The sequence below is a fragment of the Rousettus aegyptiacus genome, unplaced genomic scaffold (genome assembly GCF_014176215.1).
Source record: "Rousettus aegyptiacus isolate mRouAeg1 unplaced genomic scaffold, mRouAeg1.p scaffold_m13_p_2, whole genome shotgun sequence".
NCBI classification, from domain to species: Eukaryota; Metazoa; Chordata; class Mammalia; order Chiroptera; family Pteropodidae; genus Rousettus; species Rousettus aegyptiacus.
The window spans coordinates 137,753,458-137,779,902 of record NW_023416295.1 but is presented as its reverse complement, the minus strand read 5'-3'; the positions used below and the strand labels follow the sequence as shown (position 1 = coordinate 137,779,902).

At 33.9% G+C, this 26,445-nt stretch overlaps 1 protein-coding gene across 2 annotated transcripts in view; it reads left to right on the top strand.

Moving 5' to 3' along the window:
• LRRK2 (leucine rich repeat kinase 2) overlaps positions 1 to 26,445 on the top strand; it is a 126,089-nt gene that overhangs the window by 22,582 nt on the left and 77,062 nt on the right. For both annotated transcript variants that reach the window (XM_016151688.2, XM_016151687.2), the window contains 10 exons: positions 741 to 875; positions 3,176 to 3,310; positions 5,696 to 5,827; positions 8,288 to 8,407; positions 8,866 to 9,005; positions 9,105 to 9,184; positions 10,541 to 10,647; positions 14,352 to 14,481; positions 20,003 to 20,127; positions 22,651 to 22,754. In XM_016151688.2, coding sequence (XP_016007174.2) covers positions 741 to 875; positions 3,176 to 3,310; positions 5,696 to 5,827; positions 8,288 to 8,407; positions 8,866 to 9,005; positions 9,105 to 9,184; positions 10,541 to 10,647; positions 14,352 to 14,481; positions 20,003 to 20,127; positions 22,651 to 22,754 — 1,208 coding nt within the window. The remainder of the gene's footprint in view (positions 1 to 740; positions 876 to 3,175; positions 3,311 to 5,695; positions 5,828 to 8,287; positions 8,408 to 8,865; positions 9,006 to 9,104; positions 9,185 to 10,540; positions 10,648 to 14,351; positions 14,482 to 20,002; positions 20,128 to 22,650; positions 22,755 to 26,445) is intronic.

Genomic DNA, 26,445 nt, shown 5'->3' with positions numbered 1-26,445 from the left:
GAGTCAGCAATGCATGAAAGTACACGGGGCTGAGGAGATAATGTAATCAGCTTGTGAAGGGTCTTATTTGGCAGATTGAGGAATGTAAGAAGGCCTTAAATGATTTCAGCATGAGGTTTACAGGGTCACATTTGTGTTTTAGAAATATAATGCAGGTGATAAGCTAGTCAGGTAGGACTATGGCCCAAGCAGAGCAAGAAAGCAATTGATTTTGCTTTCCAGGTGAGAGATGATGAGGTCCAAAACAGCAGGAATGGAGGGCCTAGTTCGAAAGGAGCTTTTGAGATATTTAAGATGTAAACTTGAGGGACTTGGTGATGAGTTGATTCTTTGGTTGAGAGAGAATGGGAAGAGAGAAGGATAATAGAAGAAAGAAGATGACTTTGTGTTTTCTCTCGTGGATAACTATTGGATGATGGTATCGTTGGTGACAATAGGGAATAGGAGTAGGCTAGGTTTGGGATATTCAAATGGTGTTGTCTAGGAGGCAAATAGAAATATGTTTCAGGAGTTTAGATCTTTTGGTCTTGGCTACAGGTGTTTACCGGGAATCACATAGTAAAGTGTACTGGGAATTTAGAAAGACCGTAGAGCTTGATAGGTCTAATATTTGGGGCAATTAAGTGATTTATCAAAATGAAAAGTCCACAAACAAACTATTCATAATCCTCATGTTTAAATTAACATATTAAGTGTTAAAGCAGCTGTTTACCTTGGGCATATTGTTCTCTTCTAAATAGGTAAAATCACTTTACTGATATTGGATGAAGAAAACGATATTTTCTTGTTAATTTTTGATGCCATGAGCACTTTTTCTGCCAATGACGAAGTCCAGAAACTTGGATGCAAAGCTTTACATGTGCTGTTTGAGAGAGGTATTTAAAAATGCCAAATTATCTATTTTGATATTTGCATTAAAAAATGGGTTTATAATGGAAAATGTAGAATATAAATATGATAAGAAGAATGTATCTAGAATTGTACTGTTTATTAAGAAGTAAAAGTCGTCAGTCAAGGATAAGTAATGGGGTTAATTCAGAAATAGTGCTTGTTTTTGTGAAATGAACTTCATTCTTGGGTTATAAATTATCTATTGCTTAACAAGGCATAATGTTCACTTTACAAACCAGATGTGTAGGTGTTAAAGAAAAAATAAAACTGCAAAGCCAAACACCGGTCAAATTTAAATTTATGACGTTGAGTCATCATCACCAGAGATTTTAGAAATTGCTAATGAACCAAAGGGTTTACAAATGCTCTTAAGAAAAAAACTAATATGTATTTTATCATATGACACTGAGATTGATAACAGAGATTATCATGTAATTTTAGAGTTAGTTGGAATCTTTAGTCTTTCCACTGGCTTAATGAGGAAATGGATCAGAGGCGAAATGAGCAACCTGCCTGAGGGCACACCGCTGGTTATTACCACTGCAGTTCAGTTTCCCACCACATTTTGGGCGCACTTTTTGCATCAGAGGATCCCACAGTGCTGGGGTTTAGCATAAGAATAATTTATGTGTCTGTATCTGTTCACCACTCTAATTTCTGACAGCTCCACGAATGGGATAGATCACCTTTATCCTGTTTAATTCCATTTCATTTCAGAAGGACCTTAAACAGCTAATAGATATTTATAGTACATTAGAGAAAAAAACAGATGAAGAAATGGGTGAAGGGAAAATAATATGAAGTTAGTTATATTTACTACTTATTTAGGGTCCTGTATATTGGCAAAGGGATGGACCAGAAATATGGTGCTTTGTTTACTATGGGGCAAAGAAAAGAGGTAAACAGCATTAGTTACAAATTTACTTAGGTGAAAGTAAATCCATTTATCAAAAGAAACAATGCGTCTCATGAGAGATCTGAGAACATCCTCCCATGGATTTCAATGGACGCAATGATAAAGTTATACACATTTTGAAAGGAATACAAGTGTATTTCAGTGAAAGACACTCTATCCAGATTCAGAACAGCATGAACCTGGTTGGTACTCAGCCCTCTGATGGTCATGCTTGGTAGAGAAGAGTTTACTGTGTGTGACAAATGGAAGAACTGCATGTCTTTCAGGCTATCTTCTATAAAAGTTATTTTTTGCAACTAAGCTTTTGATAAGAATTGGGCAGAATACAGTTTGAGGTTTTATTGTCCTGCAGGGCCTATAATCTTGTGTGTTGCAGCTTAGGGACACATTCTTATTCATGGAAGAAGGGCTAACATCACTTTCCTACCAGCATTGTGCGACCCATCCATGACATATGGAGAAGCATAAGGGAATGTTAAAAAGATCTCATTCAAAAGAAAGATCGTCAGTGCTGACAGTATAATAATTGAAAATGCAGAGTAGAAAAATTGCTGAATTTATGAGAGCATCAAGTTCCCCAGGACTTAGTGACACCTGGAAAGTTAATTTCCAAAATTTGAAAGTATGCTTTGGAGTCTGCTCCAAAAATGAGAAAGTTTCATGATATTCCTCATTTATTAGAAAAGCCGAACCTATTTCACCTTATATTATATGGACTATTGGTATACGGTTGAAAAACAAAAAAGTAGTGTCGACCATGAAGATCACTGTTTTTTCAAACATTTTTGTCAGTGCCATTCTCAGGCTGGATAAACCAAATTTTTATACATGTTTTGTGGTTCCCATCCAATAAAATGACTTCAAATGGAACTTATTGGCTTGATCAAGAGACTTTAATTATGAAAATTAATGATGAATTTTGATCTCTGATGCAATCAAGACCATTAAGACAGAGTATTTCAGTCTAATTACTTGTCATTTGCTGAAGTTCATTCCTCTTGAATTGATGAATTTAGCCGAGCTGTTCTTCAACCGTGTACCATTAACCACTCCTTTTTAAGTATGGTGATATGTTCATTTTCATTATGTCATTTTTATTGGGCATTGGTCAGTTTTCTCCAGCATCCCCCGAGTGAAATTGTAAACAGTTTTGTTTTACCAAGAACTGTTTGGTCAAAACAAAATTATCATCATTTCAATAGCTCTTTTTCCCATTCAAAAATTCTTAGGAAGGGATTTTTGCTGAGATATAATTTTGAATTTACATCTATTGTATTTACCATGTCTTATAACTATCATGAATTTTTTAGTAATTAAACTTTTATGTCATCTTTAAGCTTTTTCAGTATTTTGCCTTTCATTTTTCAGTTTCAGAGGAGCAACTGACTGAATTTGTTGAGAATAAAGATTATATGATACTGCTAAATGCATTTAAAAAATTTAAAGATGAAGAGGAAATTGTGCTTTATGTACTGCACTGTTTACATTCCCTAGCAATTCCTTGTAAGTAGTCTATATAAATGATTTCTTTTTATTATAATTTCTGAAAAATTACAATATATCTCCCTAAGTGTGTTTTAAAAGTATTTTTATTATTTAAAATCTTGTGGATGCCAAACCTATTTATTTATTTATTTATCTATCTATCTATTTATTTATTGATTGATTGATACTGTACTACATCTGGCTCTGGAGAAACAGTAGCAGAAAATGAAACATGTTTCTTGATGTTTAAAGCCTGTAGTACTATGGGAGATGCAGATAAAGAGAGTACAGAAGTGATCACAATGCAGTATAAGGCAAGTGTTGGTTGAAGTACCTAGGGTTATGAGAATAAAAAGGGAGTAAGGCAAGGTCTCTTAACAGAGACTTGAATGATGAGAAGAGCTTTGTGTGCAGAGAGGTGTGAAGGGAAGTGTAGGGCAGGGGAGAGAGAGTGTCCCAGGCAGGTGGCATTGTTAACTGTAAAGTAGAGTAAGAGAGAACATAGTTCATTTAAGAAGATAAAAGTAACCCAGAAAACTGTGTGTTTATGAGTGTGCATGTGTGTGTGTGTGCACATGCACGTGTATGAACATGTACAGCCCTGAGCATCTGCTTGTGTGTCATTTAATGGAAGTGAGGGAAGGGCTTGATAAGATTCAGTCGATGAGGCTGGAGGCTAGAGGCATAAGCAGATTGTGGAGGGCCAGAAAAACCACAGGAAGGAGATTAAACTTTATTGTGATTCTTGTTTAGCATTTTCTTGGTATTTTGAAATCTAGCCACTTTTATCATGAAAAAATACACATAAGAAGAAGTACACATAGACGTACACATAACTTGCAGTGTATGTTAACAGTGATTGCAAATGGGCTAAAATAATGCTTCAGGTTCAATTACTTTTGTTTTGTATGTGCAGGTGAGTATTTTGTATTTCATGTATTACCTGGGCATGTTTGTTTAAGATATACACATGCTTTTATCTAGTAATATTTTCATCTTCACATGTATGAAATTGTGAGGATTAAATGGGTTAAATAATGTGAAAAGTGCAGAATAATCTTTGTCTTGTAATGTGTGTAATAAAAACATTGATAGTAGTATTACATAATTTGTATTTCCTATGTTTAGTATATTATATATAATATGCATAATATGGTTTCAGATATGGAAATCTGCAAATGTGACATTTCAGAAAAACCCAACCCAATCCCTTTTTGAAAGAAACCTCTTTCTTTGTGTTGGTTATATAATCCATCATTTTTTTTATCCGTAAGAAACTAAACACTTAGAAGTAGATGGGGCTGAACAGTAATAGAAGATGGACATACTTTTAGATTTCTCTGAGTCATCCGCTGTCAACAACCTGAATATATTCTTCATTTTACTTCTTCTTGGCTATATTTATGTATTTTTTAAATTTATTTTGGGCTGGCTGTTTTTGAAATTCATTGCTTTCCGCCCATATCTGATGTAACTCCAGTGAAAATGTGTTGATTCATAATTTAAAGGTCAAGGAAAGTAGCAGATAAAAAAAATCAATGTTTTAAATACTGATTATAATAGAAAGGCATTTGCCTTTGAGTCTTAGGGAAAATCATGTCTGCTATTCTGAGTAAAAGCAAAAAGAAATTTTTTTAAAGAGGTCGTTTCCTTTCATTACAGCATGTTTTCTATATTTAATTTTTTAAGCACAATTTAAACATGAAATATATATTTTTTGGAAAATTCTTAGTTTAACTATGCTGAAAAAAATGTTTTGCAAACATCTTTTTGTTCATTTGTTTGTTTGAATAATACTCAACATTTCATTTAGACATATAAATTAGTTTTCTCCACATAGATTCATGCACTCATTCTTTCTATTGATTAATTTCCTTTCCCAGTAGATTCTTTCCTTTCTGGTTCATCAATGTTTGTCCATTAGTCGTATATTAGTCATATATTTTAATATTATGCCTTTCCTCCTCTGTTTGATTATGACATTATCTTTATTTTCCTTCTGTTGGTTTGAGGAAAATGAACAATTAAAAGCCATTATCCATTGGAAAAGTGACTTTAGGAAAGAGGCCCCAAATTTATTTATTTGAAAATTAATGGCCAAGGCATTGTATTTTTAGACTTATATAAAAGCATTCTCAATTTTCCCTATATTTAAAAAATTTTAAGTCAAGAAACAGGAATAAAGCAACTGTCCCTTAATGCTAGAGATGAGTCCTAAGTCTTACTACATTAGCAATGAACAACCTAGTAGTTTTTTATGACTATTTGACAGAACATGATATTTAAATTTGGAAATGTAGCTATTATGCTGCCATTTATTTACAATCTACATAAGATATCTTTATGCATATTTCAGAGGGGAAATTATTACCTTATTGAAAATAATGATTTCTTTAAATTTAGGTAATAATATTGAAGTCCTCATGAGTGGCAATGTCAGGTGTTACAATATTGTGGTAGAAGCCATGAAAACATTCCCTATCAATGAAAAAATTCAAGAAGTGAGTTGCCGCTTGCTGCATAGGCTTACATTAGGTGAGTTATAATTATTGATTAATTTATTATTACAATTTACATGATGTAAGTTTATACAGCATATGTATGTTGTATGTTAATGGATAAGTAACATATTAACATATATTGGATGGAAATCTAAAATAGTAAATAGTTCTTATATGCTTAGATGGAATTTTAAAAGGAGAGGCAAAAATAGATATGTATAATATAAGAGAAGTCTTATCGTAAGTGCTATATTTAAAGTATAATTGTGTAAATTGTTGATACATAGAAAAGAATAAGCATAATGTGTAGAAAATATGGAGCACGATGCAGAAGAATTGTCCATCTGACTTATCAGTGCTTGTAAGGCTATTCTGGGCTACCTTTTTCCCTTGTTTTCTCCACAGAGGTTAATTCTATCCAGAATTTTGTGTTGGTAACTTTTTTGCTTTCTAAATATAGTTATACTATAATCACACATCTCCCTAAACAAAAGTGTTCATGTTGGCTTGTTTTTGCTTAATAAAAATGGTATTATACTGAATGTCGTCTTCCGCAATTAAATAAAATTAACGTTGTCTATAGAAGACTCATAAATACGCTATTAGTGCCTCCTCTTTGTAAAACGCCTGGTTTTACAGGGGACAGAACTGACCTGGGAGCACTTTAGAATCTTTTTTAAAGTACAAGTTGAATGTGAGAGACTCTGGTTGAGCTACTCTACCTTGGAGAGAGTCTAAGGCTAATCTGTTGATTGCAGTGATGCATACTTTTCCACAAGGCTACTCTGGCTTGTCCATTTGCTTTTAGCTCAGAGTTCTTGTTTCAACTCCCTGTTGAGCCTCTCTCCACTGCCTTCCCCTAGCACTATCTTCCAGGATTGTTTCAAAGATCAAAAAAACATTACATATATGAAACTACTTTGGAAACTATGAAAGAAATGTTCAAATATTAAGACATTATTATTATATCTCTATTCTTACAGATGAGGACCTATTTCAGCAAGTATGTCTGTTTTATGCAAGATCATGTAGTCAGTAAGGGGTGAAATTAGGCTGAGAACCCAGATTTCTGTATCCCTAAGCAAAGGCATTTCTTCTAAAATGTAGTAGTTTTTTACTAGTTTATCAGGTGAGATTTTTATTCATTATATCTTCATGAGGAAGGATGCAGCTGTCCTAGCTAGGTGATATCTGAGAATGTTTTAACATAATTCAAATGCCGTTTTCTTAAATCTAACTAATAGAATAGTACACTAATATACAATTCTCTGTTTCATGTTCTACAATTTACCACAGTCAAGTTATAACTTGTATGACTTGTATTAAAAATGTGAGTTCACCTTAAGCCCTTGAAATGAATCAGAGGAAAAAATGGCTTTATTATCATGAGTAGGGAAATGGTATTTGATTACCGAATAGTTCTGTAAAGGAACACTAAGAGTGCTTGGTATTGTGCTATGGAAATTAAATAAACCAGACAAGCTATCTTATTATAAGTTTTGTATTGTTCTGTAACTTTTTGAAAAATAAAAAGGTATCAAATTGATTTTTAGATAACGATTTTTTTCTCATTTATGTCTTAACAGATTATTTGTTCCATTTAGTTTTTAGAGAATTTGTTATCCCTGTTTTTGTTAAACTGCCTTTTTACTTTGAAGCTATTGATTAGTGTTTAGCATGAGCTTTAAGCTTTTCATGATACAGAAACTTTTCCAATTTTGGGTATGTGTCACAGAGATCATTTAATTACACTTATGGGTAAACTTAGGAATTTCATTCTTCCTTGTAGAAAGAAACCTGGCAACTATTAATGAGTTACAAATGAGCTGCACGGAAGAAGGCACATATTTCTGGAATATTATTTATAAATTTTTACCTCATAAGGATTTAGATTTTTGGATGCCGTGTCGATTTTCAGAAGAATGACTGTAAAAAAGTGTGGGACATCTGGGTTGTGTTAGAATTGGCGAAATATTTGCTTATTTTTCTTCTAAGATTTTCATAGAGAAGATCAAGTGATAATAAGTGTGCCAATGGGTTTTCTCAGCAGTATTCCTTTAAGTGAAAGAAGGCTGTTTTAGCAAAACCATTTAATGGCAAGAGAGGAATTTTTTTCCTTTCATCTGTTAGAAGGCAAGAAATTAAGCTATTTTGCACAATGAATATTGTAGTGCCATATATAACAGATACCTCATTGTTTTTATATGATGACAAGGGAGAGTTAAAGACCACAAAGCTGACATAACCCAAACACATCATTTTTTTTGCCCAGTCATTTCCATTGTCTGAATAAGATAGTTGAATGACTACATGTAACATATTTTCAAAACTTTATACAATCCTATTAGGCTATTTTAATTGAAATAAATGTATGTTTTAATGTCATTAAAATATTCATCACTACTCAAATTATTGGTTTAAATATTGTTATATAATTAAAAGTAATTCAAGTTCAATAGGTGAAAATTCAGCTACTATCTCACTTGACTTTCAGGTAACTTTTTTAACATCCTGGTATTAAATGAGGTACATGAGTTCGTGGTGAAAGCTGTGCAGCAGTACTCAGAGAATGCGGCATTGCAAATTGCAGCACTCAGCTGTTTAGCTCTCCTCAGTAAGTAACTTTACTAAAAAGAAAATTCTTACAGATGCATTTAAACTCGAATGTTGGCATTACAACAAGATAACATCATAACAAGAAAGTCATACGTAGAGGACACATTAAATTTTTTTTTCTGTCCTAATGTCATTCATTTTCCAATAGAAGATACTTTCAAGAGAACTAACGTTTCTCAATTCATAAACCTGTAAATACATCCTTGATTTAGCTTTGTTATTGGGCAGCTAATCTTTTCAACTAATATTAGTCTGTTAGTTTTGTTTGGTTCCCTCATCCTTATTTGATCTTTTATCTATATGGGATGGCAGTATCATGAGGTATATAATATATTAAAAAGGTCTTTGTAATTACCAAGGCTACTACTAAAGAACACTTCACTCTGTTGATGTTTCAAAGTATGGACTTAGAGCTGGTCATTCAAACTGTATGTCATATGTTTATTTTTTTTCAAGCTGAGACCATTTTCTTAAATCAAGACTTAGAGGAAAAGAATGAGAATCAGGAGAATGATGATGAAGAAGAAGATAAATTATTTTGGCTAGAAGCCTGTTACAAAGCATTAACATGGCATAGAAAGAACAAGCATGTGCAGGTTGGGTTCTTTTATAAATATTATAGTTATTCTAAATTATGTTTGTTCAATGATTTATGTTTTGACAGGTTTCTTTTTTTTTTTTCTCCACTATTCCAGGAGGCTGCATGCTGGGCCCTAAACAATCTCCTTATGTACCAAAACAGTTTACATGAGAAGATTGGAGATGAAGATGGCCAGTCAGTAGTTTTGATTTAATGTGACAGAAATTTCAGTTACATTTTAATTAATTTATATAAAATGCCATAACTACAACTTTAATTATAGAAATATTTTTAATATAGGCATTTATGTTTTAAGACTGCCACAAAACAGTAATGAATATGTAATTTTTTGATCCTATTGTCTTTAATAGTTAGTTAGTAAAAAGTGATGTGTTTGGGAGTTATTACTGAAACATTTAGAATCAAAAGTCATTCAGTAAATTAGGAATCATTGAGAAAGAACCTTTCAATTTTCTGGCTGATCATTTAAAAATGCCATATTAATTAATTTCAGGTGATAGAAATCGCAGAGCCATCTGTGACCTTTTCTGCTGCAGTGACTAGCCAACAGGTTGTCAATATCAGGAATTAAATGCTGTTAGAAGCCTCCTGTAGTGATGCCCAAATTGATGTTGCATTATTGACCTGTCTTCTCTTGACAGCATTATTTGTAGCTGTCAGATATTGAGGAAGCTTTCTATGAGAGGGCCATTCAAGCGTCATAAGACCAACCCTCTTTCCCAAAGATACAAACTATAAACAGGAGTTCTCTGCATATCAGATTTGTATTAGGGCCACAAACCATATTTTACGGCAACTGCTTATGTTTGTGCTGTTTGCTCTCGGTATGCTCCAGATTTTAAAATTTGAATGACTTTCCTTGGAAACTTGAATAGTAATATTCTACATCTCAAATCCTGACAGCCTGTTTGCATAGTGATCCACTGCCAATCAGAAAGGAATTAATGACACATATGCTATTTAATCAAACATCTCCATTTTGAAAGGAAACAGTAATTCTTTTGAAAACTATGTTAAACTGGAATCCTAATTCACTTTGAACAATATTTTTAAGAGGTTTGGGTAAGGTAGGTTCATGTTACAGTTATAAATTTCAGTTCATAGCACACTGATTCCTCAATAGCCAAACGAATCTTTAAAATAAATACATTATTTAAAGACAATATATTTATGGTTTACATTTAAAAAATGCACACTGCTTCTTTATGATTTTTTTCCTTTCTTGTTTCTGATTATCTTCTTTTTCTCACTTTATATTTTTACTCTCATCACTTCTTTATAGATTGCTGAGTTTTTCCCGTTTTACTGCTTATCAACTTTGAAGAAAGAGAAATACTAATATATTAGTATTTAATGTATTTGACTCTAACTTTTAAATAGAAAACTGTTTAATTCGCTCTTGTAAGTGGAGGTGTAAAATATTGTTTATATGTCCTTATTTGTTGTTAGAAAGATTAGATAATGATGAGTGAATATTTGAGATAACTATTAACAAGATTACTATTAATATTGTGGTTGAATTTGTGAAAGGTTTCCAGCTCACAGGGAAGTGATGCTCTCCATGCTGATGCATTCTTCATCAAAAGAAGTCTTCCAGGCAGCAGCGAATGCACTGTCAACTCTGCTGGAACAAAATGGTAAGAGCACACTATATTTTTTTGACAAAAGAGGAAACACATTTTGTACTTTTTTAAATTATAAAAGCAATAAATCATAAAAAATTAAATATTTATATATCTGATATATATGTTGATATATAGGTAAAAGGATAAAAAAGAAAAACATTTTGATGTTTTGCTTTTGGACTTCTATGTATGAACTCACACATGACATACATTTTCTATCTTTTTTAGTAGAAATTAGATCATATTTTACTCTCTTATAAACAAATTTTACATTTGGTTTATGTTGATAAATGTAAATTCTCACATTATCATTTTTAATGGCCGTGTAGTTTTCCAATGCAGGGCTAGATTCTGTTTCTTAATCATTTTTTTGTTAATAGACTTTGTGTCCAGTGGGATTTTTTTTGCTGTGTACAATAAACACCAAATGGTCACTTTTCCCCCATTTTCCTCTATACAATGTTCCTGTTATCTTCTTAGGAAAACTGTAAAGATGCAATGAGTAGAGAGATATTTACCATTTTAAAATTTGATAAAATTGTCCATTATAAAATTTTTTGGAAATAGTCCTTTACATGTAAGTAATATAGCTATGAATTATTTAGGAGAGAAAATTTGCTGTTATACCTTTGGAAGAACTCTTGAGGTATAAAATTATCCACAGGCTGTTCAGATTCCAGTTCTCATGAACAGAAAATACTGCCAAAAAATCTTGGGAGAAAGCTCATTGTGTAGGCATTGGGACTTGGCAGCTCTTGCAGGATATTTTTGGAATGAGAAATAGAGAGAAAAATACTAAAAACCTGTAACACAGACCAATGTTAACACTAGCTTCTAGTAGAGAACCTGGGTAAAGTGAAAGGAATCAAGAACCCACCTCTTGCATTCTTCTTTATGCTATTATGTAAGACAAATTCAGAGAAAAAGCATATCTTTTCCCTTTTTTTCCTTTCTCACTCCAACTTTCAGATAGCACTTTACTAAAAGGCCCGGTTTGTCAGGAGTCCTTACACACAGACAGGGGTTGGTTGCCCTTGGGGATAATGAATCAGAACAGGAGTCGTAGGAAAGGAAACTTCTCTTGAATCTCCATCTTTTACTACGCAGAGGCTGGATAGGGATCTCACTCCTGAAAATGAGGACTGGACCTGACTGCTTTTGTGTAGGGCACCTAAGAGAGGAGACCAACCTTTACTTTGTATAAATAACATGGATTTGGTGCTATAATTCTTAATTACCTGAAAATCATTGTTGATATACCAACAAAGCAACCATGATTTTGTGAGATTTGGACTGCTTCTTATGGTGTATGAGAATTAGGTACATTTGGAGTCAACCTTGATTTCATTGTTCCGAATCAGTTCTCTGCTCTTGCTGGTTCCTTATTTCTTTACTTCTTTGTTCTTGGCCACCTGACAGATGAACTGTCGTCCTCAGAGTCCTTTGTATTGTCCAGGGAGTTCTGCCTTAGAAGACTATTAAAAAATTGAGCGACTTGTTCGCTAACCTCTGTAGCAACCTCTTGTTAAAAGACACTTGAGAACATTGGGTGTGCAGGGCTGGATATGATTTTCTAGAAAATGACTGGATTGGCAGCCAGAAGAATTGGATTCTGCCATGGTAGTCCCAAGGCAAAGGCTCAAATGTCTGGTGTGACATTTTCTTATTTAATTCATTATTCATCTCCTGCTATGTACTATACGATGCCTTAGATGCTTGGGATGTATTAGTTAAATAGAAATTCCAGGCTCTTTGAACTTAGACTGTAGTGGGGAAGACAGATATTAAGACTAAGTAAAAATATATGCTATGTCACATAGCTAAACAAATAAAGGAGTTTTTTTGGATGATATGTTAGGGGTCAGAAGAGATGAAATTCTGACTCAGCAGCCACGAAAGAAGGTAACTATTGATGCAAAAACCTGAAGGTTTTGTATTGTTATTGGCTTTTTAAGCAGATAATTTATTGTTAAAGTGGAGTGGATGTGGTCAAGAGTATTATGTAGATAGCTTGTAAATGAGATAAAGTGTGTAGAATGTTCTATAAACTCTAAAGTGACTTGCGATGCAATTTCTTATCCTAGGCCTAGTGTTTGATGAAATTTCTATTCTCAATTTCAAGTTTCAAATTGAGTAGATGTCCAGAACAGTGGTCCGTAAAGTGTGGTCTCGGAACCAGCAACATTGCCTAGAAATTTTTTAAAGCTGTAAATTCTAGGGCCTAGACTTACTAAATCATAAATTCTGGAGTTGGGACCTAGCCAATTTGTGTTTTTACAACCTCTCAGGTGATTCTGAGGCACACTTTAAGTGTGAGAACTGCTGGTTTAGAATAACTTCTATCTTTTAAAGCAGGGGTCCCCAGCTCCTGGGCCATAGACCCGTAATGGTCCATGGCCTGTTAGGAACCAGGCTGTACAACAGGAGGTGAGTGGCGGGCAAGCTAATGAAGTTTCATCTGTATTTGCAGCTGCTCCCCAGTGCTAGCATCACTGCCTCAGCTCTACCTCCCATCATCAGGCATTAGAGTCTCATAGGAGCACCAAACCTAGTGCCAAAAACATTCAGGACCACTCTTTGGTTAGAATTTAGTAACTTTAGGAAGGTTATTAAAACTTATGACATAACTAAGCAAAATGACCATCTTATGATCATATTTTAATGTGAGATATTCTAGATTTTGGCAATGGTTAGAATGTTTATCACTTCTACTTATTTCTAAGTTTTGTCTTATCCTTTCTTTCTTTCCCAATTTGAAATTGATAACTCCTTTTTCAAAATAGTCCTTAAGGTAAATTTTTTTAAGTTTCATTTTTTATTGCTTTCAAAATTTTGAATTATAGTGTATAATGTTGGAACTGATATTTATATAGAGGTTTTAAAACAATTGATATTTATATGGAAACTTTAAGATGTCAGATTTACATTTATTGAAGAAAGTTTATTAAGAAATTATTTGTAATAATTATTACTGGGATATAGTTATTTTTCCATATATACTATAAAATCAGTAGTAAAGCATATTTATGTGTTTCTTAAGCTTTGGCATTATTACTCTGTGAATACGTATAATTATTATACTCTATATCTGCTTTCAATCCCTTTACACATGATGGCATACATAGAAATGATAATGTTTGTACAGTCCACTGGGGTAATTGGAGAAGGTAAGTCAAGGCTGAAAGTAACCCAGCCTGATTCCAGACCCTGGCCTTACCCCACATCCCCTGTCCCCTAAGGGCTGAGAGAATGGTCAGTATCTCCACACTTGTAACTTATTTGCATAGAACTAGTGTCTAGTATACCTAGTGAAAGTTAGCTGTCCATAAGTACATTTATTTTGTGATGTTATTTTAAATATTAGAATAAAATTTAACTTTTATTCTTATTTTGGAGGGCATTATTTTAAAACATTTTTCTGCAAAAATATTCCTTTCATTAGAACTAGGGTATAGTGATTACATTGGTACCAGTCTACTTTATGAATAAAATTTTTAAAATTAAAACCTCAACAAATGGCTAATAAATACAAAAAACTAGAAATGATATATTATAAAGAAATAAATATTAATAATCTTTAAGTTGTCAATAAAAGTTACATATATTCTTGTATATAGTTTCCTATGAATTGAGACTATCTTAATATTCTGTGTCTTATTGAAAAATTATGAAGATGTGCTTTCATTTCTACAAGTAACATTAAAAAACTCTTGTAGTTAATTTCAGAAAAATCCTGTTGTCAAAAGGAATATACCTGAATGTGCTGGAGTTAATGCAGAAACATATACATTCTCCTGAAGTGGCTGAAAGTGGCTGTAAAATGCTAAATCATCTTTTTGAAGGAAGGTAATATAGATTTGTGAACTTATGCAGAATATGTAATATTGGATCTGGTAGAATATCAGTATTTCAAGCATGTTTCTAAGAATGAAAAGAAAAACAAGGCAGTTGAAGGTTGAAATATTACACAACATTATCTCATATCACCGACTTATTTTATCTGAATATTGAGAGAGATGGTAGAGATTGTTGAAATATATTGAAAGTTTGCTTTTGTGCTTCTCGTTTGGTTTTGCCTATATTTTGAAAAATCCCAATTATACAGCATACAACCTTATACGGTTTTTCTAATTATTCCATAAATGTGAAAGTTACAAAAGATAAAATCAAGATACAACTCATTTTTAAAAATAATTTTTTATTTTCAATTACAGTTGACATACACTATTAATTTCAGCTGTACACATGGTGATTAGACATTTATATAACTTATAAAGCAATCACTCTGGTAAATTTTGTTCCCATCTGACATCATACATAGGTATTATAATATTATCCACTATATTCCCTAAGGTATACTTTACATCCTCAGACTATTTAGTAACTACCAATTTGTACTTCTTAATCCCTTCCCCTTTACACCTACTTCCCAAACCCCCTCCTATCTGGTAATCATCAGTTTGTTCTCTGTATCTATGAGTTTGTTTCTGTTTTGTTTGTTCATTTGTTTTGTTTGTTTGTTTGTTTGTTTTTAGATTCCACATATAAATGAAATTATATGGTGTTTTTTTTCTTTGCATGACTGATTTCACTTAGCCTAATACCCTCTAGGTTCATCCATGTTGGCAGAGTAATATTTCATTGTATATATGTAACACTTTTTCTTTATCCGTTCATCCATTGATGGACACTCAGGTAGCCTCTATATCTTGGCTATTGTAAATAATGCTGCAGTGAACATATGGATACTTTGAAGTAGTGTTTGGGTTTCTTTAGATTAATACCCAGAGGTAGAATTACTGAGTCTTTCTTTGTCTCTTGTATTAGCTTTTCTTTTAAAGTCTATTTTGTTTGATATAAGTTTTTTTACATTTCTATTTTCATGAAATATCTTTTTCCATCCCTTTACTTTCAGTCTGTGTGCTTTCAATCTAAAGTAAGTCTCTTATGAGCAGTATATGTAAGGGTCTTGTTTTCGTATCTATGCAGCCACCTGTGTCTATTGATTGGAGCATTTAATGCATTTACGTTTAATGTAATTATTGATAGATGTATGTAGTTATGACCACTTTATTAGTCATATTTTTAAATCTTTTTTTTTTTTTCTTTTTCTTCTTAAAGAAGTCACTCCAACATTTCCTGTAATACTGGCTTGGTGGTGATGATCTCCTTTAGTTTTTTCTTGTCTGGAAAGCTCTTTGTCCTTTGAGTCTAAATAATAGCTTTGCTGAGTAGAGTAATCTTGGTTGTAGTTCCTTGCTTTTTGTACCTTAAATATTTCATGCCAGTCCCTTCTGGCTTGCAAAGTTTCTGTTGAGAAATCAGCTGACAGTCTAATGGGAGCTCCCTTGTAGGTAACTAAATGCTTTTCTCTTGGTGCTTTTGATTCTCTGTCTTTAACCTTTAGCATTTTAATAATAATGTATCTTGGTGTGGGCCTCTTTGAGTTCTTCTTGTTTGGGACTCTGTGCTTCCTGGGCTTGTATATCTATTTCTTTTTCCAGGTTACGGAAGTTTTCCACCATTATTTCTTGAAATAGGTTTTCAATTCCTTGCTCTCTGTCTTCTCTTTCATGTACCCCTAGGATTTGTATGCTTGATTTCATCCCAGAGGCCCCTAAATTATTCAAATTTATTTTTTTATTTTTTTTTCTTTCTACTGTTCTAATTGGGTGTTCTCTGCTAACTGATTTGATCTTCTGCTTCATGTAATCTGTTGATTTCCTCTGTTCTTAATTTCAGTTATTGTATTCTTCATTTCTAACTGGTTCTTTTTTGTTTTCTATCTCCATTTTTATATTTCCTATCCCTTTGTTGAAGTTCTCACTGAGGTCATTGAGCATCCTTATAACCAGAGTTTTAAACTCTGCATCTGGTAGATATCTTATCTCCAATGTTTTTAGTTCTTTTTCTGGAATTTTGTTCTGTTCTTTCATTAGGGACATGTTTCTTTGTCTCCCCATTTTGTCTGCCTCCTTGTGTTTGATTCTATGTTTTAGGTTGAGCTGCTCTGTCTCCCAGATTTGGTACAGTGGCCTTATATATTAAGTGTCCTATGGGGCCCCATGGTGCATTCTTCTTGGTCATCTGAGCTGGGTCCTCCTGGTGTGTTCCTTGTATGGGTAGTGCGTGCTTGCCTGTTGTACTTGAGCCTTGGTTGCTCTTTGTATGTTAGTGGAGGGATAGATGCTCAGGCTAACTGGTTGTGAGGACTGGCCTTGACTATAGTGGAGGAGCCGTTATGCAGGGACTGACCCTACAGAGCCTGATTCAGTTTATCAGGGCTCTGGTTCCTGCCAAGTTTGCCCTTTGGGTATGTAGTTTGTGGAGGTGGCCAAGTGGTGCTCTGGTGTGTTCTGAAGCTGGCCACTGGGTGTGTTGGTTCTGGGGCTTCTTGGGAGAGGCTCTGGTGCAGACCAAGTTCAGCCACTACCTGTGCCCTGCCTGGGGCCAGTTGGTATGAGCTACAAAGTGATCTAAAGATGATTGCCACTGGGCTTGGAGGTGCCTGGGAGAGACTAAGCTGTGAACTGAAGTTGGCTGCAGCTAGTGCTAGTCTTGGGGCTGGCTGCTCAACCAGAGGTATGCGGCAACTGATACCAGATGCTGCTTATTTGGGTTTTTTGAACCTCTGGGAAATTTTAGGAAAGTCTGCCGTATGAACAAAGACAGGCTGTTTGTATAGAAAAACCACTGGAAGTGGCTTGTCTGGGCCTGCAAGTTGGGCGAGGAGGGGATCTCAGGGAACTACCAGAGCAGAGCGAATGGTTTTAGCCAGGTTAATGGAGACTCAGATATGGCACCCACCTAAGTCTGCAGGCTGGGACAAGAGAAGGCTCAACAAAAGAACAATGCCCTCTGCCAGAACTTCTGTCTGGAAGAAAGCTGCTCCTCTATCCCTTCCCCTGAAGCCAGACAATTCGGTTCCTCCCTCTATGGCCTTGACACCTTTCTAGCTGCTGCTCCAGCATTGGAGCTCAGAGTGAACGAATTTGTCAATGAATAAGTCTGTGTGTGGGCTCTTTAAAAGGAATGCCTGGGTCTCCAGCAAACCCCTCCCTACCCATCTCATTTGGCCACAATTTCCACTGGTTTTCATAGTCAGAAGTTATGGGGACTTTTGCCTCCAGCACTGGAACCTTGGAAGCCCAGTGTGAGATGGGACCTCATGCTCCATCGAGGGGGGACCTCTGCAGCTGAAATATCACCCCTGATTTTTAACTGCTACTTGTAAATGTGGGACCTGCCCTTTCTGCATCTCCACCACTCTTACCAGTCTCAAAGAGGCTTTTACTGTACGTCTGCAGTTAATGGACTTCTGTTTAGCTAGACTTCAGGTGATTCTCCATGATGGGCATTCCATAGTTTAGTTGTAATTTTGATGTTGTCATGACAGAGGCAAGCACAGCATTAACCTACTCTGCCATATTGACGAGAAGCAGGATATGGCTTCTAATTGTTGCTTTTTCACAGCTAATAGTTATGATTGTTTATTCATTTGAATTAAATTTGTCATCATTTCCTGTTCTCATTCTTTAGCTAAGAAAGCTTTTAGTTACACCTAGTCCAAGTCCAGTGATGTTAAGATTATATGGCTGGTTAGTGGCACAACAGAATGAGATCTGGGGGTGGATGACGAGTGGTTTGGGGTAGGGTACTGATTGAGTGTGAGGAGCACAACTACTGGCTTAAAAAAAAAACAAACCCTCTTTAAAAGACCAAAACTAAATTACATACAGCACATATTTGCTGCAGAATATGCTCAGTGCCTTTTTCGCGTTTTATTAGGACAAAGAATGTGAGGTAACTTTGGCATAGTCTGAGTAAACTGCAAATAAAAAGAGACTATATAGGAAATGGTTGTACATAAAAGAAAAATAAATGGCACAGATGTTGCAGTAAAAGCTATTTTGTGTCCTGGTTTTCTCACTCATCTGAGCCAGTTATTTGATTTCCAAACTTCAGGTTCCTCATTGGAAAAGGGGGATAATCATAACCTCATAAATTGTAAGTTTATAATGCAAGGATTAAATTAATTTTAAAAAGGGATTAATATAATGCCTGCTGCATTTTAAGCACTCAATAAATTATAGTTATTATTATTAATGCTGTTATTAAATATGAATACATGAAATGTGTATAATGGGATAAAGTGTAAGTAGTATATCTAGACTTATAAGGAATGGGGCTTACAATTGTTTTTGATATCAGTCTAGATAATCTATTTATGTTTATATATATATCATATTTTTGAGTCATATTTCTCTTATTTAAGTGTTGCTCTTGAACATTTAAATGAAAAATTCATTTTAAATGGTGATTTTTATGGTCCTGCAAGTGTGTGAACCTTTGTAAATGGGGCAAAAACATACTGGAATAACCCAGAGTTTAAGATTCTATAGAATCTGGGAGATTAATGTTTCTGGCTATTTCCTTATATGTGAAATGTGTACAGTTCTGGTCCTGGAGATTCAAAGTTAACTATGACAATGTGTTTGGCCCTATAAAACTCATTATCTAGTTGAGGAGACTGATGTGAACAGATAATTATAATACATTGTGATAACACAATACAGTGATGTATACAAAGGCATAGGGTAAAAGCAGAGTGAACCCAGCTGGGTTACCAAAGGGGGGAGGCTACAAAGAGGGCATCTGTTTAAACTGGTACTTTAAGGTAGAAAAGAGGGACTCTATCTCAGTGACTAAGGAACCTTGCAAGTTAAAGACATGGTTCTGATATGCACATCTTTCAGTTAACATGGCACTGCTCAAAGCAAGGACTGCCAATGCCTACTGAAATCTAGTCGAGTGGCATTTACTCATATGTAAAAGAAGGAATAACTAAAATACCTTAGAGGAATCAAGATGTTAATGCAAAAAAAACTAGAATACTGTATAAGAAGCCCAGTGGTATTACTCTGTAAGAGCCAAGTGGTATGATGTAAAGAGTCCTTGCCTTCTGTGTCAGAGGAATTTGTGTTCCTATCCTGGCTCTGTCACCTTCCAGTGATAAGACCTTGACATTTACCCTCTCTTTGCCTAAGTTCTTCATCCAGAAAATGTGGATAATAACACCTACTTTATAGGGCTGCTGCCTGTAACCCTTGTAGATCAGAAGGAAGTAGTTAGTTTGTGAGACTAAATAAGGTAATTCTCAGGTTACTGTGAATTCAACTTCTTGAGGTCAAAGTTTAATGAAACAACAACTAATGTATGCTCATATTGCTGAATTCAAATGTATTTTCATATAGTCTTTTTTCATAAAATATATTGGTTATGTTTTCCTGCACTTCTTTCAAATTGGTGTTTGTACAATGAAATCAGGTTATATTTTTAATAAGCATTTCACTGTTGGTATCTCCAGTAACACTTCCCTGGATACAATGGCAGCAGTGGCCCCCAAAATAATAACAGTTATGAAGAGTCATGAGACATCATTATCAGTGCAGCTAGAGGCACTTCGAGCTATTTTACACTTTATAGTTCCAGGTAAGTTGCATAAGTGACTGCGGGAAGAGATAACAATTTAAATGGATTTTTGATTTATTAACTTTCTAGGAAAAAATTAAAGGACCAGTCTCTGCCAAACAAATGAAAATCTTTCCACTAATCCAAAAATAAAGGAAAATGATGATGTGGAATGGTCAGATGAATTGATAAGAATAAGAAAATTCAATAATTTATTTACATGAGAAATAATTACAGTGTAAAGTGTGGTGCTTTACTTCCAAAGAGAGTGTCCATCTCTAATAATTCTTTTCTATTTCTGTTGGCAGCACTGAGTCCAAATGGTTTTTTTTTTGTTGTTCTGTTTTCATCTGGACTATAATAATAGCTAATTTTCACACTTCTCTCTTTTTAGTCCTTCACTTACTCTGTTGTTGAGTTAATCTTTCTCAAATATAACCATGTGGCTTTTACTCATTAACCTCAATAGCTTCCATTCCCCCCACTTTACTTTCTACTTATATTTGTTGTGATCTTATTTAGTCTTCAAAGCTCATTTAAAACACCTGCTCCTCCATTCATTCAACACGTTATTTATTAAGTGCCTCTTATGTTCTAAACATTGTGATGGCTGAAAAAGTATGAAAGATAAATGGAAAAAAAAGCATGACTATTATTTTAGGAGCTCAGAGGTAGACAGATATGTAAATAATTACCAGACAGTATGAAAAGAGTTATTATAGATATTTGTATGAAAAACTCTGATAGTGTTGATGGAGGCATAAATACTTTATTCAAAGGAGTAGATCAGAGATTGTGATATTGAGGTTGAAGGGTGAGCAGGGCTGACCTGGAAGAAAGGTCAGGAAGGATATTTCCAGCAGAAGGAGAAAGTGCAAAAAGTCTGAGGTAAGTGAAGCATAGAATAGAGTGCAGTGCCTGGGATCTGAATACAAAGGGCTTTAAATGCAGTTTGTGCTTTTCTAATGGAAGTCAATTCAAGCTGATTAAAAGTGTTTAAAAATTGCAGTGTCATGACCAAATCTGCAATTTATAACAGTTTATAACAATAGCAGTGCGACGTAGAGGATGTGTGTGTGGCAGGGTGAGAGCCTAGTTATGGGGCTACTGGATTGGAGACCATGATTGTCAGGTGAGACAATCTACTTTTCGTTTTTGCCATTTTACAGATGATGAAACTGAGTCGTAAGATGTAGAGATTTAAAGGTCACAGCTTATATCATGTAGCCAGATTTTCCCCCTTTATAGCCAGAATCCAGAGTAGTCACTTTTAAATACTCATTTATGCAACAAAAGTATATTTAACAGCTGTTATATCTAAAGAAGTATACTTAGAACCCTTGGAGATCTGGAGATGATTACGTTATGGATCCTGTCTTCAATAAGTTTGCAGCCCATGCAATTTAAAGAACTATTGTATGGAAAGGATATTATATCCATTCTGGGTAGTAGAATCTCACGTGATATAACAAAGACCAGAAATGAAATTTGTAAGAATGTTTATTTGGTCTTAATATAAGAAAGATGTTTAATAAGACTCATTATATTTGACATGAAGTTTTTACTGCTTTTAGTGGTCACATCAGCTTATGATAGGCAACCTCAGAAGTTAATATGGTTTTGGCCACAGAAAATGAGACTCAGAAAGTTTAAGTAACTTGTCCGAGGTCATGAAGCTTATTGGATGTCAGAACCTGTTTGAATAAATTTTAAAACAAGGACTGATAATTCCCAGCATGTAGCAAAATTCCTAGCATGCAGTTGCCACTCATATTTTTGTTAAATAAATGAAAAGCTATATGTAGCCATTTTATAGTTTGTGTTAATGCAAGTTATTTAAGTGAAAGATTAAAAGTAATTATTAATAATTATTTCTACATTCTTAGGTTTGGGAAACATCATTCTTTCATAATAATTTTACTTAATATTCTGTTGTATAAACATTTTTTTAACTTTTAGGTTTTTTTTTTCAGTGGTTTTGGGATAGTTCTTCTACAGTGCAGCTAATTAAGGAATATGTTTTCTTTGAGTAAATATTATTATGCAGCCTTCAGGACTTTTAATAAAACTACATACTCTTTCCTATCATGATGCTGAAACTCAACTCTTTTTCACTATGATTCCAGCTGCTTTTTTATGCCTACATTTCATATCTGACATTTTTATGTTGTTGTCCACATAACTTTGAGCTTTTCTCAAGTTGTCCATTGTTGCATAAAAATCTAGCTCCTTGTGAGTACAACCTACTCATACAAAAAAAAAAAAAAAGAGATTGTTTGCTACAGAAAATTCCTCCATTATAATAACTTCCTGCTACTTTAAATTCAGTAAATATCCACATTCACTGTGTTTATGTTATATTCAATAATGAACTACTTTTATAAATTCATTAATTCTGGGATTTATTTCTTTGGTAAAGATCCATGTATTAGAAAAAAGTACATGTGTATTGTTGGGTTAATTATGATCATTTCTAACAAGTGACAATCTGTTCAGCTTAAATCTTTATGAGAAAAGTATTTATTTATTTGTTTGTTTTGCCAGGAGAATCCAAGGAAGATACTGAATATCAACAGAAGCTAAATATGGTTACAAAACAGTGTTTCAAGAATGATGTTCACAAACTGGTCCTAGTATCTTTGAACAGGGTATGTACAATGTAGGTTTTCTGCCTTTATACTGTTAACCAGAATATGAAACTTGGGGAAATAGGGAGACATTTTTAATTTAAGTTTTCCATCTTCTGTTTACTCAGAAAGTAAGAAGTTATGTGGTTAGCGACATAAGATGATAGTAAGGATGTAGGGGGTGAAGAGATGTGCCATTTTCACTAAGGTAAGTGTGCTGTCGACTACAACTGTCAACTATAAGTGTACTATCAACTACAGACTTGGACATGTCTTTTGATTACCAGTAATGTAAAGCCACTTGTGTCTGCTCAGAGAAAGAACTGAAGAGCTAGTTGTGCAACTAAGCCTCATGAGCACTGGCGGAGCTGCTACAGGAGCTATGGCTGCTGTTTTCTCTGACTCTCCTGGCTGCTTGTCTTTCTTTTCTGGTTCCACTCTGAAAGGTTCAGCCCATGATGATACACAAGGCACAGCAGTAAAGTCTTCTTTAATTCTTTTTGCTCAGTTTCATTGCTCTTCTCAGAGATAACCTCTGAAGTGGTTCAGTGTACATTGTTTCTTCTCTTTTTCATGTATTTACATATCTGTGTACATTTGTGATAATGTATTATAATCAATGTAGTCAATAATTGCAATAAGTATGAAAAGAGAATAGAGAAATTGCTTTTATTTTGTTCAATGCGAAAGGTATTGATGGAATTAAGATGGTTTGGAAGTTCAACATAAGTTGGTTTTTTATAAAAGATATGAGTAAAGAAGTAAAGAATGGTTATGGTTAAAGTTTTTATGAAAGAGAACATTCAAGGTCATAAGTGGAAATAATTCCAAGTAATTTAGTATACTTTTAAAAATATCATGAATTAATTAGAATAGCCTGTAGAGAGTTCTCCTTTAAAAGTTCAGTTTCAACTGAACTTTATAATGTAATTGTCGATGATATATTTTGAGTCGTTTGTATGCAAACCTTACTCTGATTCTTGACTATAGCAATGTAATGGGTCGAATTTAATTCCCGGAATGTTTGATGAAAATAAATATGAATATAAGTTTCTTTAGCATGTCTCACTCTGAATAAAAGTTACAGAGCATCAGAGATTTTAGGTCCAAATGCTGTAGAAACAATGAAATTAATCATCATCCAAAACAGGTATTCTTGGAGAGTAGAATTTATAAAACGAAGACTCTGAGAAGTATTTATTAAAATGAATCAATGTTTACATAAAATTCTAATAACAGGCTTAAGTTAAAATTTGTCTAGAACATCGACATTCTGTTTATGCCTAATCCTTTTAGCTTTAGCCACATGTGAGGACTTCCAGTCACCTGTTCTAGAGAGATCTATTTGTCCTGTATTGTTCCTGGAGAACAAAGTAGAAAATAATCTCTGCATTTTGGCTACATCTGTGCTTTGTATGCAGTGACCGCTGTTGTCTTTAGCAAGGGAATTTATAAAGTTAAACTGATCTTCTGATTAAATGGACACAAGTCAAAGAGGTTGCGTGTATCACAAAAAATCTCAAAGCAAAATGTACTCAGTTTAAATATTGAAGATATTTATTTCAGTTGTAAATAATATATAGGGAGAGAAAGAGCCTATTTGCAAAAGCAACAACAATAACAATAATAACAAAAACAAAAAATTATATAGGAGTCAAGTCAAAGAAAGTTTGTAGGACTAAAGGAAACTGTGAAACTCAGTCGATAGGTACAAATGAGTAGTTGAACATGTGAAAATGTATACCATCATTTTTGATAAAATAACTGATTTTTAAAAAATTAAAATTGATCTCCATGAACGCAATCAAAATATTTTCTGAAACTAGATAAGTTGGTATAAAATTTTGAAAAATTAATTAAATAATTAATATGCATGAATAACAAGGACAATTTTGAAAAAAAGAGTATAATTAATATGGCGCAGCTCCAACAGATAGTCAAATGTATTATATAACTTGATCTATGCCTGCCAGTGTCATTGGCACTGGCAGGCATAGATCAGTGCCACATAATGGCAATTTAATAAATAGACTCAAAGGCAAATATGCAATTTGTATATCATATTCTCTCAAAACTGAGGAGCAAATAGATAGTTCAATAACTTGTGTTGGAATAACTAACTCTCCAGCCATGTTGGGGAAGCAAAGGAAGCTTAGTGTGTTGCCTTCCTCATTCTGCCAAAACTCATTATAGATAGATGAGATTTAAAACTAAAAATGAATTTGTCATATAAGCCTATGAAGAGGGTCTCAAGTATAGTCATTATTAAAGAAATGTAAATTAAAAGAAAGGGGAGTAAATTTGTGATGTCTGTCAAAATTCAAATAGATATATTTTCTGACCAGCAATTCCACTCTTGGAATTTATAATATACTTGTACAAGTACACAAAGAGTTTTTTACACAAGAATGTTCATTGTGACATTATTTGGAATCAGAAAAATGTGACAACAAACTTATGTGGTAATCATTAGTGCTGTTTGCCAAATGTTGTCAGTTCTCTATTTTTGGTGATTCTAGGGTAGCATTTATTGGCCCTTTTGTAGTTAGGTTGGATCATGTAACTAGTTTTGGCGAAGGAGTTATAAGTAGAGGACATTCATCATTTCTGGACCAAACATTTAATTGCTGGTGAGACTTCTTTCAGAATACCCTCTCAGGCACTATAGCCTGTACTGTTTGAGACGGTGGTTGCCTGAGAAACTGATGAGCCCCCTCCTGCCCTGTAACAATATGAAGCATAAGTGAGAATGGAACTGTTTCTATTTTTAGCCTATGAAATCTTGGGATTGTTACTACAGCTTAATTTATCTGTCCCCACAATGCATTACCCATCAACAGATCCTAATTAAATATGTTATACTACTTCCAAATCATGTCATTCTATATATGGATTAAAAACAACTAGACAAGATTCCTAATAGATTACTATGGGAAAATTTCCAATTTTTCATGAATATAAATGTATCTCTCAGGTACTTATTTTTTCCTTTCATGTATGTTAACATGTTATGCACACTTTTTGATGAAATTAGTATATTTTCACTTCTTATATTTTCTCTCTTCCCTCTATTACTTGGTGAGAGATTTATACAGTGTTTACTCTTATAGCTTTAACTGCATGAAATTTTCTAATAGTTGAGTTTGTGGGCCCTGGAATCAGGGTATCTGGGTTTGAACTTGGCTTTATCACCCACATACTAATATACTCTGGACAAGTTATTTAAAGTCTTGGTTTCATTATCTATAAAACAGAGAAAATAAATGGTTTTTCACTTAGGGTTATTCAGATTTTTATAATTACTGTAAAGTACGTGGTACAATACCTAGTACATAGTATGCACTCAACAAATGTTAATAGTGCTTATTCTCTCACCAATAAATAAATTGCTCTATATTGACAAGGTTTATAATATTCATATTCACTCTATAACCATACTTTCTCAGTTTGTTTTTATCTTATTCCCACAGTTATATGGATTCCATGTTCACCGCAAGTCCTTTTGTTATAGTTTTTCTGTTCATCTTTTAGTTGTCTGAATTTCTTTTGAAAAGGTTCATTCCATGGACATTTTAATGTTGTCAGATATTTGGACTCAAACAGTTTGGTTTGTTGTAATATATTGGGGTTTTATTTCCTTTCTTTGAAAACTTTGTAGGCATTTCATTGTCTTTTATTACTGAATGTTTTAGTGGGAAGTGTGAGACCAGCT